Genomic DNA, 18,072 nt, shown 5'->3' on the forward strand with positions numbered 1-18,072 from the left:
TTCAGCATAAATAAATAAATAAATAAATAAATAAATAAATAAATCCAGATTACACTTTACAATAATCATCATTTATAAATGGTAAATTGAGTTAAACTTTAGTTAATAGTTATTTCAGCATTAACAAACTGAAATGATAATGTTTACTAATAATTAGTAATTATATAATTTGTGTTATTTTATTATTAGTTTGTGAAATATGAAATGATTAGTTTAGAAATTACATATTGCCTCAATCACAATTACTTTCTGATCCAATTAACAGAATAGCATTTTGTTGTTGGACAAAAAATACATTTTATATACAATATTATGTATTTGTATTTGTTCCCAAATAAGTTGTAAACCTTACATCATCACTACAATCATTACATACAGAGATGATCCACACTTTGCTGATGGTTATATTATTCAATTTCAACTGATGATTATAGCACCTGGTGTACTTAACTAGCATACTTTAAATGATGCGTGTGAACTAAGATCATCATCTTTTTATACCTACTCAAGTAGTTTATGAGCAGTAACTGATGTTTATAATACTTTACAATTGTGTATATATAAACATTATTTGAATATTTGTTAACAATAAAATTACTAGCAACTATTTTTTTAATTAAATATCCATTTACCATTATGAATGATACTTATTATAAAGTAAGACCTAAATAATTAAATAAATAAATAAATAAGGTAAAAAAAAACCCAACTTATATCAAATCTCCTATGTGATTGGTTGAAAGGTCCTGTGTTCCACTAAACTATGAGACAGGTTTCTGAGTTCAGCTGCAGAGTGAACCTGCTTGTATCCCAGCAGAGCCAGAGTGTCATTGCACAGATTCTGCACATTCCTCACTATGTCAAAGCCAAGACGAAGCCTCCAGCTCTCTGCTGTCGCTCTGGAATCTCTGGTGGTGGAGTATCTGTAGTTCCACTCTGACGGAGACGACGCGTTACTGTTGGTGTTCTTTGCAATCCACATCCGCACCCTGTCCTCCATCTCCAGCCCGGCAAACCTGTAGATCTCACTGGCCTTGTCCTTTGGGTTGAACGCCAGGTCCTCGTACCGCACCAGCAGGTACCGTCCCCGCAGCCATGCTGGTCGTTGCAGGCCTGTCTCTGCAGAGGCCGCCATGTCCTTACAGGTGCTGGTGATCTGTGACAGGTCCACGTACCGAGGCTGCCGTCCTGTTGCGTTCCATATTTTCCATGCGCGGAACTGATCTGAAAAAGCCATCATTCGCGAGGCGAGAATGGCTCTAGGGTCTCTCACCAGGTGGATGATCTTTAGGTCCAAACGTGGATCTTCTGTAAGGGTGCGCAGGTCCCCCACCTCAGGGACCCGCACAGTCTTTATGGCTACATGTCCCCTTGACAGACATGACATAGTGGCTAGAGTGAGGTTAAGGGCCCCGCACTTCTTAGGACACCAGGTTTCATCAGGGGGGTCGGAGGCCGCTCCATCAACTCCCTCCAAGCACACTGGAGGGGAACAGAGGGCGTGGCTGGAGCTTCGGCGGAAGAAGGAGCTTGTGACGTGGTCCTGGGGCTCCGGGCGGATGTAATTCTCCATGAAGTGAAGGTCGCAGGTGTACAGATTGAGGAGGAGGTCTCTGTAGGCTCCCAGCAGGGCCCGGCGGTCCAGGGTGCGACGCAGCCTGCTGCTGGAGTTGGTGAAGGCCTGCTGGACGTGGTAGAGAGGTTCAAACACGTAGAAGATCCCCGGGTGCTGGTTGAGGAGCTGCCCGGTGAATGAAGAGCCGCTGCGAGTGGTTGCAAACAGCAGAATGTGTTTCCGAGGCGACTCGAGGGGTGTCCAACCATCATCGCACAACGCTCTCCACCTGGAGTCTTGAAGAAAGACACAACAAATTCATATGCTTTGCATGTTCAAAGAGATAGCTTGGATTATTTCATGTGTGGTTGTATGATATACATGGTAGCCAGTGTATTACCCTCAGTTTGGAGAGGCAGCGAGGGGCACCAGTGTGGAAGATAAGCTATAAACTTCTCTCTGTGTATGTATAGGTGTGTGTGTGTGTGTGTGTGCATTATTTTGACAAGGTAAAGGTGTGAAATTATTCTAAATATAGCATACATTTCAAATGATATTGATTTCTTTTAGGTGGACATTTTCCAAGTGACTAAAATACCTTTTGTTGTTGACCATGTCCACCAGGACCTCATGCTTAGCCTCCATGCTGGTGCTCCTCTCTGCTTATCCAAACTAGAGACGTGCAAACTGGCATTTAGCACACTAACTATCAATAAGTACCTCATACAACCACACAGTAAATAATCCAAACTATCCCTTTAACTCATATTATGTGATACTGACATCAATTACATCACAGTTTCTAAAAATAAGCTAAACAACAGCTTTAAAAAACACATTATACAACCTGTGTTACCTGTTTTGTTTGGTAAAGGATGAGTTATTTCACTTATTTCACAGGAGTTATTTCAGCTCATAAGAGTGAAAATGAATCAGTTTTCGTCATAACTTCGAGCCAGGAGAAAGTAAACTACTGAATCAAGCCAATAAAGCTTAAATAATTTAGAGGGTATACATGCATGAGTAAGTTGCTTGTCTGCTGGTGGTTACCGAGGGGGTTTATGAAATGGCGGATCTCTAAATATAGCACAAATAGCTAACGTGTAATTACTGCTGATGAGGAGATGATTGCAATGGGGATGTTACTTTTGTATACAGGAGCTCGGCACCGGTGAGCTACAGCTGTGCCATGAGAGGGGATTAATGGAGATAAATTGGAGGATAATTGTAAAGTGAATCACACATATTTTATTTCTCTATCCTCCCCACTTCTTGGGAATTCCCTTATTTGATGATCTGCTTTCCTTTTGTCTGTTGCTTCAGTCACAGTTTTAATGCTGTCTCTTTATTTACTGGATGTCTTTGTATGAAGCTTATCTCCAAACTGAATGAAACTAAATATTTCTGATATTATAAATAAAGTGTGTCTGTGTTTGTCCTTGGCTGGTGCTCTACAATTGAATTCTGTTACATACATTTTATGTTATTTATGTTATTTTGGCAATAAATATGAGCATATATCTGTGCACACCAACAGTTATAGACACTTAATGCCATCCTGTAGCAAGTGCATTATGTGGGACGATCTTGACTGGCTGTCGAGGCGTACCTCTGTGGTGTCTGGTCTGGCAGCGGTAGGCTCCTTGACAGGGTCCAGACAGAGAGTCCCTCAGGGTGCGGATGGCCGTGTACTGGACCCCCAGAGACGCACACACCAGCAGCAGCACCGTCTTCCAGGAGCACTCCATCCTGGCCGCCCCTCTGGCTCTACATCCTTCACGCTGACGCCGCCAGGGAGGCACAGAGACACACACAATGAGATTTCATTTTGATGCTTTTTTTTCCCAGCCTCATACGTGTGCAGCTCCCACTCCTTTTCTGCCTGCAGCCCTCGACTGATGGCCAACAAGCAGCTCTTGTTGGAGCAGTTAGGTTTCTTGCTCAAGGGCACTTGAACAGTGGAGGGTAAAATGTGTCCCATTAACTTTTCCCATCCAGATTTCCCCTGCCAGTTCAGAATGGCATCTGAATCTTTGTCCTACAATTTGTGTAACCACATTTTCTAGTGATGTAAAAATAGTCATCTGGGCCAGTTAGCTTAGCTTAGCATTAGGACCAGAAACAGGGGGAAACATCTAGCCTGACTCTGTCCAAAGGAAACAAAAAAGTACCTCACTATCCTCACTAGCTCAGTAAATGGCATTTTATATCTCTTTTTTGCCATACAAAAACACTTTGTGGTGCAGATCACAAAGAGGACAAGTCCCTCCAACTTCTGAAAAACATTAGATTGTCAGTTATAAATTATTAAATCAAAAATATTGAGCATATTAATGGAAGCCGACTCAACTTGAAATAATTCACACATACATTTCATGGAGCGAAAACAGGCGCTGTAAAAGCACAGCCATTCAATACATGTACATCCGTGGAAAGTACTTCGTTACAAGTAAGTTAATGATGTTACTGAGTAAATAGCATGTAATGCTGAACGTGCCTGTAGACCGAAGTGTAAAGTTTTGACTGTGAAAACATATGGCCCTACCATATAACCACTGATTTTCAAATGGAGTTTGATTTAACAGTCTGTTCACCCGTCTTTATTATGCAGGTTAGTTTAAGTGAGGACAGGAAAGGGGGAAAGGGAGTTGGGGGTTAAAATCCACAGCCACTGCAGAGGACTCACAACCTCAGTACATGGGGCAGATGCTCTATCAACTGAGCAACAGGCCACCAGCAGAGGATATTTTCACACTGATAACTGACATAAATTGAGCTGACCTACAATGATTCTTGTAAACAGCATAAGGGAAATGGAGCTAAAACCAACTTGCTTTATACCTCTCTTGGCTTGCAGGAGACTAAAATGTTGAATAAACAACTGTTAGAATAGAGACAGCGGTTGAATTTCAACATTGCCCCCCTCTAAGTTGGAATGAGATCTGCACCCTTGCAAAAACGTGTAAAAATGACAGTTTGTGGTTCTACGGTGGTCATGTGCAAAGACAGGGTCTAAACAGTTAATTGGTGACTTTTAGAGGCACTTGTAGTTGAATTCTGTTAGCTTCAGACAGAGCCAGCCTAGCTGCTTCCCCTTATTTGCAGTCTTTGTGCTAAACTAAGCTAACTGGCTACAAGTTGTAGCTTCATGTTGGCAAGTAAGTAAACACAAGTATTTACTAAAACCGTTCCTTAAAAGCACATATGCAGTGTTTCTTAAAAATGCACATTTGAGAAAAGGTTGCACACTCTCTCCGAGCAGAGCAAAAAGACAGCACCTTTTAGCATTTCTAACATAAGTAGCTTAAACGCTTTGAATAAACAGTTTAAAGGTTCGGGATTTGTCTCCTAAAGGATTCAAATTTGTTCTGCAGAAAACACGACTCAAAGGTTAGACCTTCGCTTGGAAAATGGTAGCTGTAATGTTCCTATCTGCAATAGCTTCACTATTCAGGATACCGTGCACACACAGTTGCATAATTGCATTTCATTTTTGCTTTTCCTCTCTTCTGGGTAATTAAGCCTCTAAGCCCAGCAGAGAGCTACATAGCCTACCCAGATAAATATAGCTGTCTTCACATAGATGAGTGGAGAAGTTTCCTTTATACACTTCCGAGTTCTTTGCCACTGGGCATGAAAGAGCAAAGGGAGATGCGATTTTCCAAATGGATTTAGAAAAAAAAAGGTGCTGCCATCCATTTGTCCCTACTGATGGTAGGTAATCACACGAGATCCCTGGGCGCAAAGTGTGTCTCCATCACTCAAAGTGGCTGCACGAAGGCAATCATCATCAAACCACAGGTAAATATACATCATATTACTGACAAAAATAAATATCGCCTTCCTGTTTGCTTCCTCACCCTCTTTCTGTCACTCTGTCTCTCTCCAGTCTGCCTCTTGTTCATTAATGATGTTTATGTGTCCCTGGCAGACTCATGTCCTCAGGAATGCATCACACTGAGCTGAGATCGGCTTTTGATGTTCCATTAATCACAAACAGCGCAAAACCAAAGACATTTACTCTGTGGGTGAGGGGGAAAGAAATCGAGCTGACATCATGAGCCATTCTGTGTGAATGTGGCTAAAAACAGCGATCGCAGAATGAACTCATCAGGGGGAGAAACTTTCTTTCTTAGACTGGCAGTTGCAGAAGGAAAGACAGGAATGGGAACACTGTGCTGTTTGTTTCAGAACAACTTTCAAGCAGCTTTTCCTGTTTGTTGAAGGACAGGAGAGATGGATGAAAAAGCAGAGACGAATAACCATGAATGACTGCAGATAATGAGAAACTTTTGACCAAGCTTCGGTCTCACTTTATTTTACAGGACAGTAATAGGATGTAACAAGCTGCAATTTGTGTCAAATTAGACAAGAAGTAGAAATAATATTTTCTTTAATAGCAGTGGTGGACAGTAACAAAGTACATTTACTTGAGTACTGTACTTAAGTACATTTTTTGAGTACCTGTACTTTACTTGAATATTTGTTTTCTTGGAAACTTCTGACTTTCACTCCACTACATTTCAAAGACAAGTATTGTAATTTTGACACCACTACATTTCTAGGAAGGTTGTTGTTACTTTTAGGGGAAGCAAAGCTTTGAAGTCAGCTGTTGCTGTTTTTTCTTTTCTAAAATGCAATTGGTCACATGCTGTGTTCCTCACAGAAGGAAACCAATCACAGTACTCACTCTCAACTGGGACTGATGTAAAAGCAGAAATACATCATCCAGGTGCTCTGTAACAAGAACAAGCAAACTCTCCCTCTTTCATTCAAACTAAACTTGGTAATGGCGACGGCAGGAGAAAGACTAAATTAAATCTCAAGATGTGATTATAATTACAAAAAGAGAAATAATTCCAGGTAGGCTTTTAATGTTGGATTGTTTTTATCGGGGTGAAAAATACCATAGAATTAATGTAGACAATGTCTTTGATTGTATTTCTATGCTGAAGTTTTTATAGGTGTTTCTATAGACTTTGTGTAGCAGAGTGGTTCTACAAGCAGGTCAGTGCATCATTAGATGGTTTCAGAGAGTTACAAGGTTCTGTAAAGGCACTGTGAGAAAAATACAACAATCTATTGATATTAGATAATGTACTTTGTACTTTTGAATACTTAAGTATTTTGAAAAACAAGTACTCTCGAAACTTAAACTCGAGTAAAATTTTGACTGAGCCACTTTCACTTGTAGTTGAGTAATATTTGGCCAGGAGTAACTATACTTTGACTCAAGTACTGGGGTTGAGTACTTTGTCCACCACTGTTTAATAGACAGTAGTTGCACTCTAATTAGACCCATATTAGAGGGTAATTAGGGCAGAGTAGTCAAGACTGATGGCTAGTAGTAAGTTTCTGCAGTCACCAATAGACAAAATATTCCTCTACCTCTATAATTTTGGCACAGTTTTGTTGTAACGTGTACCTACTTACCCTCTAATAAAGTCTGATAAAAGGAAAAACACTAATTTTGTCTAATTTAATACAAAGCACAGCCTGTATCATCTTCTACTGTGAAAAAAACATGCAACCCAAGCTTCTTATTATCTCTGACACTTTGGAAAAAGAGAAAAAAAAAATCTGCCAATTTGACAGTCCTGCCATCCATCCCCTACATGTACTGCACAGCTGGCTGACCGAGGCACCTCATATGATTCCTCAACAACAGGTTTTGTTTTCCTTTCTAGTCGTGATCAGGGCTCAGAGCCTCTCCGCTGCACACCCTGCTGCCCTCTGGAGAATGAAGACAGATGCTTCAATGGATTAAAGCAATTTGATTTGCAAGTCCTCCTTTCTCCCTGGCTTATAACTCCTCCTGCACCGGGACTCACACCAGGAATAATAGACACTCTGTCAACAGCTGGAAGGGGACCACAAGCTTCAGATGGTCTCAGCTTTTGTATCCCTCATACAATAACAGTGCTTACAGGGGATAAAAGCCTTGGGGACAGGATCAGCCAAAGATTACACTGTGCTGTGCACGCTCCTCTGGCAGGTTTGAGTTGTAAATTCAGTGAGCACAGGCGTTGCTGCTGCCGAGATAACACAGCTAGCAGCAAAAAGAGTTGGAGATAATGACATTTGTGCATGGTGCAGGCAATTGCCTCTGTGGAAAATAAAGGCAACAAATGAGGTTAGAAGTTAGTGATGAGGTGGGGACTGAGGGGTTTGGGATGCAAGTGATTGAAGGATGTGACAGTGCCAAAGATTTTTCTATTAAGGCACCTCGGTGTGTTCACAGATCCTCTGAGTGGGGCTGTTTATTGGCAGAGCCTGGTGATCAATCCTGGAAAACACAGAGAGTTGAGCAACAGTAGCAGCACCAGGAGGAGTTTCAAGTCTCTAGTTAGTCTTTATCACTCTGTTCTTCATCTATCTGCATCTTTTTTTCCCTTTTCTCTATAAACCAACACCACACACACACACACACACACACACACACACACACACACACACACACACACACACACACACACACACATATAGACTCAGAGTGCCACAGGCGGTGAGCAGAGCGGAGCGCTGCAGCGGCAGAGGAGCTGCATCTGACCCCAGGCTACACAGGAGCTCCTGTGATACGAGAGAAGAGATGAATCTTGTCCTACATGATTCCTCAGCACACAAACATGCGGAGCATATGAAGGGAGAAGGATGAAAATAAAAGGTCAAACCTTCATATGTTCCTGTCCACGGTGAATGTATTTCCCTGACGGGATGCTGACTGCAGGCAGAGTGTGGGTCATTCACAACTAGACAGAAAGAGTGGACAGTGTGCCCCCTCTTATTTTCCATGCCCTTTCCTGTTGTTGTTTGTTGTTTGTTATTTATTTTCCTTATGTATGTTTATTAGTATTAATATGCTTTGGCAACATTGTATTATAATTAAATTGTATTGCACTGAGTGGACAGTGCCGTTTTTTTTTAAAACCCTTAGAACTCTGTGTGTATTACTGAATACTTTTGATTTTTCCTTTATGTTTGTATTACCATGCCAATCTTTTCTATTTATTTTTTCAGCAATACCTATATGACCTGACAGGTATTTTTTCACACATATTAGACCCCAAAACATGCAAAACAAATAAAATTTCTATGATCATATCTCCATTTTTACAGCTGTATTTGGTCTATGAACATCAAACAAAAACTAGAATGGAGTTTCAAGCCAGCACTTTCAACATAAGCTGAGGAAAACACTCAATGTGGCATCAATTTTATGCTGATGTCTAACTACTCACATGATTTGATCACGGAGGTGTGATTTGTGGCTTTAGAGGAAGTACAGAAGTGATCTGAGAGAAAAATGTAAAGTTTAATGATGCTGAAATTAATGGATAGATCGGGAGATCACAAACTTTTTCATGTCACGGACCCTCATAGTAGATGCACATTGGAGCATGGACTCTCAATTTGAGAGGATTTTGTCTGAGGAAATCCCCACTGAGTATTTTTTTAGGTTTGTAGATAAAAGGTCTTCATAGTCAATCAATGATCTAACAAGGGTCACTATAAATAACAATGAATCATCATTCAAAAATTTTGATAAAAGTTAAAATATTCTATTCCTCCTGCTGAGGAGCCCCTACAACCCATTCAAGGACTCCGGTTGATCCCTGGACTCCAGTTTGAAAACCACTAGGTTAGATGATAAAATATGTGGATTAGGGCAACTTCTGAGTATAATCTACATAACATAACACAGTAGACTGGGGATGGTTGTAACAAGTTATTCTCAATCAGAAACATACTGGAATGATGATACTCTCCCTACCAGGGAGACAGATTCAACATCTGCTGCTGCATAATCAAATAAAACCCAATATGTCTAATTTGATATATATTGCTGAAGTAAAAGTATTGTAATATTATTACAAAATGCATGTTATCAGAATACTATACTTATTGAGACCAAAATAGTGTCCTATAAAATAGTGTCCTATAATTGATGTTGTATGAATAAATTAAACAGATATCACTGCTAAACTAAGCCCATGTATGATGTTATAGTAAAACAAAAGTAAGACCAGGTCACTAACTCGTCATTGAGCACTGCTGATGCATTTTAAAGTTGTTGTGTGGAGAAATTATTTCCATATTTACTTATTTTACTCCTCATCTGCCTGATGTCTGATTAGAGCATCTTGTTCGTTGGATAACAATTTGGCTGCAACAGATGAAGAAAATTATAATATTATTGTAAATCGATGTATATTTCAAGAATATTAATACTTATTGAGGCAAAAAGAAAAAGATGATTATTTGAAATTTTATGCATTTTTAATATGTTGCACCTGTCCACTGATCATGTTGCAACTGTTCTGATGGTTGGGGTCAGCTGTATAACATTTCTTTCAAATAAATATTGTGAACGATTAGTCGTACGTAATCATCTTTAATTGATATAGTTAATTAACAGACAGATGTAAGTTTAATAGACAAAGATTTGGTTGGTTTAGTCTCTGCATAACAGAAAAAGTCGTCACTTTAAAGGTCCCCCTAAAAAATCAGTATCACTTTAAGTGCAGGATAGATTTAGAATATTATCACCAATTTACCTTGCTAAACCAAACCAACCAACTCCATCGGTGAAATCAGTATTTTTACATAGCAGAATAGCAAATAGTCTCTCAGTAACTGAGAGAAATGCAAAAAAAAAAAAAAAGAGTTGCAACCATCCCTTGTCTCCCCTACTGTAGCAAACTATAAGTCTTAGTGGCTGTGTAACAGTGATGAAGAGCATCATTTATCATCAGAAAACACTGAAAATAAATATACAGTGATTGATATCCATTTAAAGTCAATCTAGTGCCTTTATCATCAGGTTATCACTTAAAAACAACTGTATGCCTTTTCACAAATATTTGAAGAATAAAATGAACAGATATCACCACTAAACTACAACAAAAGTAAGACGAGATCACTATAAACTCATCACTGAGCACCGCAGACGCACTTTTAAGTCGCTGTGTGGAGCAATTATTATTTTTATTTACTGATTTTACTCCTCATGTCGTCGCTATCTTCATACTCTGCCAGACCAGAGCATCTTGTTTGTTAGAAATCAGTTGGGCTGCAGCTCGCTGCGCGTAAAATGCACAACAGAAAACAAGAGAAGGAAAGAAATGTTGCCTTACCATCAACGCACTCGATCAGGTAGGATCTCTCCACCAGGTCCAGTCCTCTGCGCTGCATTTGTAAAAGTGTGTGTGAGTGTGGGTGAGAGAGAGAGAGCGAGAGACGGAGGACGGATCGAGCGCTGCCGCTGGTGTCCAGAGCCGGAGTGGATTCAGAGCAGGAGATGCGCCATGGATGGACCCCCGCCCCCCCACAACCCCACTCCAGAGACCACACAAGCTACTGGAGCTCAGTCTCTAGATTGGATGAGAGATTGCCTGGCTGTGCTTTACGCTTTGATGCCGTGGGAGTACGTTTCATTACGTCTTGTGAGCTTAACAGGCGGCAAACAGAGCCCACAGAGTGAGACATCACTATGTGTCCATCCAACTCAAATTTCATGCTAATTTTGTTTGTCATCATACTTTAATTTGTTCGCATGTTCCAGAAATGTCTCATAATATGTCATGATGGCAGTTTTCATCAGCTCCAGCCAGGCATCAACAATCACCGCAGCATCCCACCATGACCATCAGTGTCTCTACTTCTTCTTTGTCACTGTCATCCTCTCTGCAGGGAGGCTTGCTGCTTTACCCTCAACTGATACACACACACACACACACACACACACACCTCTCCCATGAGATTACAGTGGCACAATGACCTCTATTTTTCCTCATTCCAGTGAGGATGACTGCTATCATAAGATGTGTGCAAACCCCCCCCCCCCACACACACACACACTCACACTCTGCTGCTGACACCCCTATGTGAAAGGATGGGTGTCATATCATTGCCCCCAGGGGGTTACAGTGGGGTCAGATTTAGCCTGTGACAGCTCCATTACTCCTGGGGATGGGGGTCGATTCTGTTTGCGGGCTTTCAGATTTATCTCCCGCTGTGGCAGAGTCACTAAAGTGTGTCTTTACTGTGAGAGACTGGTGAAATGATGTTAATAATGTCTGTTGCTGCTCTTCAGTTCTCACTTGCATAATTTCTGCTGTTATTGGAGAAGCATCAGAAGTCTTAAACCATCTATCAGTGGGGAGTTATTTGTTCCCACTTCTTCTGATCTAGCCTCCATAGTCAGAGTATAAATCCACTGAAAAAAATATTGGTTAAATTGAACACTGTATTCAGAATGTTTTCACAACTTTGCTGCCAGACAGCCTTTTCTGATGGGAAACCACTGTTATATAATCCAAATGGCACTCTCTCTCCAGCATTAATGCTGAAAATCACTATAAGGTTTTGGAGCAACATACGCTGCCATCCAGACATCGTCTTTATCAGCCCCTGCTTATTTCAGCCAGACATTGCCAAGACACATTCTGCATGTGTTACACCACTGTAGCTTCCTAGTAAAAGAGTGCTAGACAGGTACTAGACTGGCCTGCCTGCATCCAGACCTGTCTCCCTTTTAAAATGTGTGGTGCATTATGAACCACAAAATATGTCAGAGACCCCAGACTGTTGAGCAGTTGAAATTGTATATAAAGCAAGAATGGGAAAGAATTTTGCTTTCAAAACTTTCAACTATTGGTGTCTTCAGTTCCCAGATGCACAATTAAGAGTTGTTAATAGAAAAGGTGGTGTAACACAGTAGTAAGCATGGCTCTGTCTCAATGTCTTTGGAACATGTTTCAGGCATCAAATTAAGAATGAGTCTTTACAATAAAAAATAATACAAATTACTTTGAATGCTAAATCTCTTGTCCTTGTACTGTAATCAATTGAATTTAGCTTGAAAAGCATTTGAAAAAAAAAGAATTATATTTTTATTCTCATTTAACGCAGAATCCCTACTTGAGTGAGTTTGGGCTTTGTAAGTGGACCTTTTTTAAGTGGCCAAAATACCTCTTGCTGTTGGTAGGGTCAGTTGACCCTGACCACAGCAGCATACCGTTTAGCTTCTCTGTTGGTGGCCCTCTCTGTTTCTCCAAACTGGGGGAATGTTGATCGGCATCTACTGTAGGCAGTACACTATCGATAAGTACCTCATTCAACCCCACATTAGATAATCCAAATTATCTCTTTAATCCTTTCAGGCAGCACAAGTGAGTACACCAAAGCAAAGTCAGAAAGAAACAATCTCAGAAATGAGAATCGGAGGGGCAGGAAGTCCTACCTACGCAGTTACAGAAAAGCTTTTTTCTGGTGATACAGGGCTGAGGCACATTACGAGCCAGAGTTCTTACTGTATGAGTGCACACAAAGGACGACAAGCTGCCAAGAACGCCTGGTGAGTGATACAAGAGTGTCCTGTCCTCCGCACCTCTCTGTGCTGATCCCTCGCTCTGCCTGCCTACAGCATCGATTCTCCCGGCTCTGAGCAGCCAAACGCCCCCACACCTTCTTGGTGCGATTTGAAACAGGCAATAGGAAAAAGTTGAATTTTCTTTGAGCAAAAAACTGAATCCTCCACGGGCCTCCCTGTTTAGCTATACCCACACTTGCTCCTCATGCACCATGCACACATACAAAGAGCACAAAATCAGATGTGCATTAGAGATTTGGAGTGCCTTTCATTTTTCTTTTGCAGAACTATCTGTCTCTTAACAAATGCCTCACCAATCTGTGCTCTTTCTTCCCCATATCTCTATGATCCTCCCCATATCTGATGTTTAACATGACAGCAGTCTTTCATCATAAAGTGGATGGAAATGCTCAGCTGAAATCTCTCAACTGTTTGGGATAACCTTGTCTCCTTAGCTCACTGACTGATTTTCTATATCTGGGCCTGCTTGGCAACTTCTGCACCTTCCACTTCCTTTTAAAGACACAATCCGTCTGTCAGATTATCTGTCAGTCAGCCTGTCACAAGGGAAAGCAGGTCTCACAAAAGTTATCTAAGGGTGGAATTTTGCCTCCGGAGGAAAGCTAGTGTTTCTATACACTTGGTCTCATTTGAGGGAGTGAAAGAAAAAAAAGCAGTGCCTTTATTCAGCCCTCCCTCGCTATAAGTGCAATAAGCAGGTGAAAAGAAATCTCATTTCACCCACAAGTATGCCAGCAGAGACAGCTAAATTTAATTCAGCAAACAACCAGCACAGGGCACACCAGCACACTTTCTCTATTTATCACTAGTATTACACTGGCAACATACAAGAACCTCTCCAAAGTTATTGTAGCTTGGACAGTAATAACACCACACAGAGACACTTATTTCATTTAAAGGAAGAGTCTGACATTTTGGAAAATACACTTCAATTCGCTTTCTTGCTGAGAGTTAGATGAGACAATCAATACCATGGTTAGCTTAACTTGGCACGTAGACTGGAAAAGGGCACGCAGCTAGTCTGGCTCCGTCTAAAGTTAACAAAATATACCACCACCTCTCAAGGGGTGCTCAAACAGAGCAGAGTGAAATTTCACCTTTCGTCATTTGTGTGAACATTTTTGAAGTCTGTGTTTAATCACAGCAGAAAGCCTGTACACTTTCCTCACTGAACAGACCAACTACCCTCTGACTGAGCTCAGAACTCACCAGCAACTCTGGTTCTTTCTGTTATTTCCCTCCAGTCTTTCTCCTTTTTCATCTCATCTCTGTACGTTTATGAAATAGATTCATAAAACCCCAGGCAAATTGATTTGATTTCCATTGATTTTGTATGTAATTGTACCATCTCTAAAACTTAGTTTGAAATCTGTCTGAACACTGTGTGTCCTTGTTTAATTCTTAGAAAAGTCAGAGTGTGAAAGTGACAATTTGCTGTGTTACGTCAAGGTTTTGCACCAAATATTTCTTGGCTTCATGGCATCTCTGCTCACACTTTCTTTTTGTATAGATTAAACAAATGAGCTAGGACATGTTAATATAAGGACCAGTGTGAAGGGTTTAGTGGCATCTAGTGTTGAGATTGCAGACTGCAATCAACTGACAAAAGTGGGTATAAATACCAAATACCATTACTATACATAAGTAGAATTTTCAGGTATCAGTACTTGACTTAAGTATTTATTTGTCTGACAGCTCCCTACTTTTAAGCACAAATATCTGTACTTTCTACTCCTCTACATTACTTTAGTTTTTTAAAATGTAAAAGATATAACAAGACAAACAGACATAACAAGACATAAAAGAAAAAAAGATGTAAAAGATATAACAATACAAAAAAGATGAGGTAACAAGACATAAAAGAGGTAATAAAATGTATAAGATGTAACAAGGTGACAAACGACGTAACAAGACAACATAAAAGATGTAACAAGACAAAAGATGTAACAACATGAAAAACGTAACAACATGAAAAATGATGTAAAAGAGTTAACAAGACACAAGACATGTAACAAGACGTAATAAGACAAAAAAAAGACAAGACAAAAAAGACAGAAGCAAGAAGTAAAACACATAACAAGTTGTAAAAGACGAAACAGACAAGAGAGGGAGACCCGACTGTAGAATAAAGGTGAGGTCCAGTTAGCTTTGTAAGGAAATAGCCAGTAGAAATGTCCTTCAGCAGGCTACATTTTACTTGTATACTTTGAGTGCATTTCAGAGCCTTAATGCTAAGCACAAACACTGGAAATGGGGAGTAAGCTAACTTGGTGTTGTATAAATGTGACAAGCTTTGCAGGAGCATGGGGAGCCTGTAATATGTGTTGTTCATCTTTACGCTGAAGTTAGTTACCTGCCTTCTGCTTGTAGTTTCATATTTATCCAACAAACATGAGCGTTGCATCAATGTTCCCATCTAACGCTCCCCAAAGACTTCCCAAAATGTCAAAAATATTTCACTCAATAATGAAATCATACTGAGTGGGGTTATTTTTTATGTAATTTCTGCTCTCCTTTTTCAAAAACTGAGAAGATCCATGCTTGTAACGAGTCTTTTTCCATTTTTTTTCAATAAATACTGAAGCTTTTTTTCCCATTATATTTCTTGACTGTTAATGGGAGGTCATGATTGAATTCACCGATGCTGACCCCAATCAGACTTAGTGTCTGAGTCAGTTTGATTGCTTGTTATCCTGAAGCCCACACAACTCCTGACCTCGCCTCAGTTCACTGTTCAGCGAGCCATTTGGGGAGACGAAGATCATTCTGGCGAAGGTTTGTCTGTAGACAGTCCCACTGCTGGCTGTTGTCTATGAAAACTCCAAATTACAGAGGGAGCGGACCGTCTTTATAAACCAAAGCTTTCAGCTAACATTTACCCAGCCGTGGTGTTCCCAACCTACTTGCCAATTTCGCAAAGGCTTCATTTATTAAATTTAGGGTTGCAAGCCGAGGTGCTCTGCTGCTGGCAGAGTGAGAGAAATCCGTTGAGTGACACACGAGATGATGAGAGGAAGGAAGAATGTGGGACATGAGGGATGAGGGAGACAGACAGAGAGGGGGAGATTACAGCTGGGAGGAGGAGGGGAGGTGGAGGAGGAGGAGCAGGAGGGGGAACGAGAAAGTTTACACACACCATCTGTGCATCAAAGGTGTGGCTGTGCTGGCTTGCATTCACGATGCACTGTCTGTGTGATTGTTTTTGAACGAGAGATCTCTTGAATATAGATGGTCTCATTTTCACTCCCCTGTCTGCTGAGATCTCCCTTTTTTTTTTTTTAAATTTCATCTGCACATGAGCGAACAAGTCGGCTCTGCTGTTGTGTCGCTGAGCCCTGCTGTATTAAAAAACAGAAAGAAAAAGACTTGTAATTATCTGCATGCGATGTCATTCAGTGAAATTAAAACTTTTTCCTGACTTTAAAGTTTCCTCCTGGCACCCATCAACACTTTCACAGACAACTCTTTTGCGTCTGACATGCCTGAAGAGCCAATTACATGACTAAGAATTTTCTAGTCGAGCCGGTTGCTGTCTTTACTTACAAGATTCTTTGTGCAAATGCTTCCTTATGATGCTTCACAGCAACACATAAAAAGGTAGATAAACTACTTTTTTTGCCTGTAAACATCACAATGAGCACAATCACGCCATGGGGCTAAAAAACAGAGTGATTGCTTGTGACGCAACTCCTGCTCTCCAACAGTTTGATCACACAGGGGAGTTGAAGTTTTACAATCTGACAGAGAGCGAGTATCACAACATCTCAGCCTCACGCCCACTAGTTTCTGGGTTATAGACTTCAAATCAAATCCACTGAAAGCCTTTGAGACTTCCAGAGGGAAGTCAGTTTTATTGAGAGCGTTTGATTGGTCCTGGTCTCGCTTGGATTGCCCCTCTGAAAATAACAGACATAAATTCCTGCATGGCTGCGATCCAACCAGACACCTCCACATGTCTGGGTAGCAAGCAGACCGCTATTAGGGAAGAAAAGCCCCAAGTGGCTCATCTCCCTCCTGTCTCTAAAACCGTTTTCTTTTTCTTTTTTGTGGTTTGTTTTTGGACCCAAAGGCCTCCCTCTGCAACTGTTTTTTCCTCTGCACTTTTGCTGTGAAAAAAGCCCATCAGCGGTGCTCTCTGGTGCATAATTGGTGCCATTAGCACGACGCATCACATGCTCTCAGGCGCTGTGGCTGGACGGCGAGGGTGAGGTACGCTGCTCTCTCATTCTATCTCTTTATCCCACCAACTGTTTCACACTCACAGGACTCGCAGCCATCACATTTGTGGGAGTAATGGGCCTGGCAAATTACAGCAGATCGGGCCACAGCAGGCTCAGCCTGGCAGTCACCAGGGAGCACCGAGCAGACGTGCTGATTCTACAGAACACGGCCTCCTGATCGGACAGAAAGAAGAGCCCTGGGAGGGATCATGTTAACATCCGCCGGCTGTGATTCTGATTGTTGAATCGGTGAGAGAAATCAGGCTGCACTCTCAGAAATACAGGTGCTAACTAGAACCATAAAGAGTTCTTCAGCTTGTCCCCAGAGAAGAACCCTTTTTGGTTTCTGATAGAGTCCCTTATGAAGGTTTCACTTGGAACCCTTTCAGAGAATTCTACCAAGAACCCACCATTAAGGGTTATACCTAGAGCCATCTTTGAAAGGTTTCACCTAGAACCCCCTATGAGAGGTTCTACAGAGAACCCCTCAATGGCGTAATGGTTCCACCCAGAATCCTCTCTGGGTGGAATCCTTATATCCAGAAGCCTTTCTACCTTGTAAGGCTGCTGACAAGAACCCACCCCAGGGGTTTCTACAAAGAAGTGTTTTATCTTCAAGGATTTAAACAATACTTGAATACTTGACTTCTTTCTTCCAAAAAAAAAAAGGGTTCTTCTGACGAAAAAGGTTCTTAATGTAACCTTTAGTCTTACAAAGAATCCTTGATAAACCCATTCTTTCAAAAAGGGTTCTTCAGAAACAAAGTTCTGAGTAGAGCCCCAGCCCAAGAGGAACCCTTATTTCTAACAGTGCACAGTGTGTATGTGTGTGTGTGTGTGTGTTTGTTTGTGTGTGTGTGTGCATGTGTGTGTGAGGAAACTTTAGATAATCTTCATATTGGGAG

The 18,072-nt window shown here is 41.0% G+C and overlaps 1 protein-coding gene across 1 annotated transcript; it reads right to left on the minus strand.

Moving 5' to 3' along the window:
* Positions 1–683: 683 nt before the first annotated feature.
* LOC146316261 (carbohydrate sulfotransferase 1) lies at positions 684–11,208 on the minus strand. Its single transcript, XM_084734398.1, has 3 exons — positions 10,690–11,208; positions 3,165–3,336; positions 684–1,851 (listed from the first exon to the last, which is right to left on the minus strand). The coding sequence occupies exons 1-3, from the start codon at positions 10,690–10,692 to the stop codon at positions 725–727; spliced, it is 1,302 nt and encodes a 433-aa protein (XP_084590524.1). The 5' UTR covers positions 10,693–11,208; the 3' UTR covers positions 684–724.
* Positions 11,209–18,072: the final 6,864 nt, after the last annotated feature.

The sequence above is a fragment of the Lutjanus erythropterus genome, chromosome 13 (genome assembly GCF_056507025.1).
Source record: "Lutjanus erythropterus isolate fLutEry1 chromosome 13, fLutEry1.hap2, whole genome shotgun sequence".
NCBI lineage: Eukaryota > Metazoa > Chordata > Actinopteri > Lutjaniformes > Lutjanidae > Lutjanus > Lutjanus erythropterus.

Coding starts and splice junctions, on each gene's coding strand:
- LOC146316261 (XM_084734398.1), bottom strand. Junction 1,852..3,164: donor CCAGACCAGACACCACAGAG/GTACGCCTCGAC, acceptor TCTTTCTTCAAG/ACTCCAGGTGGAGAGCGTTG.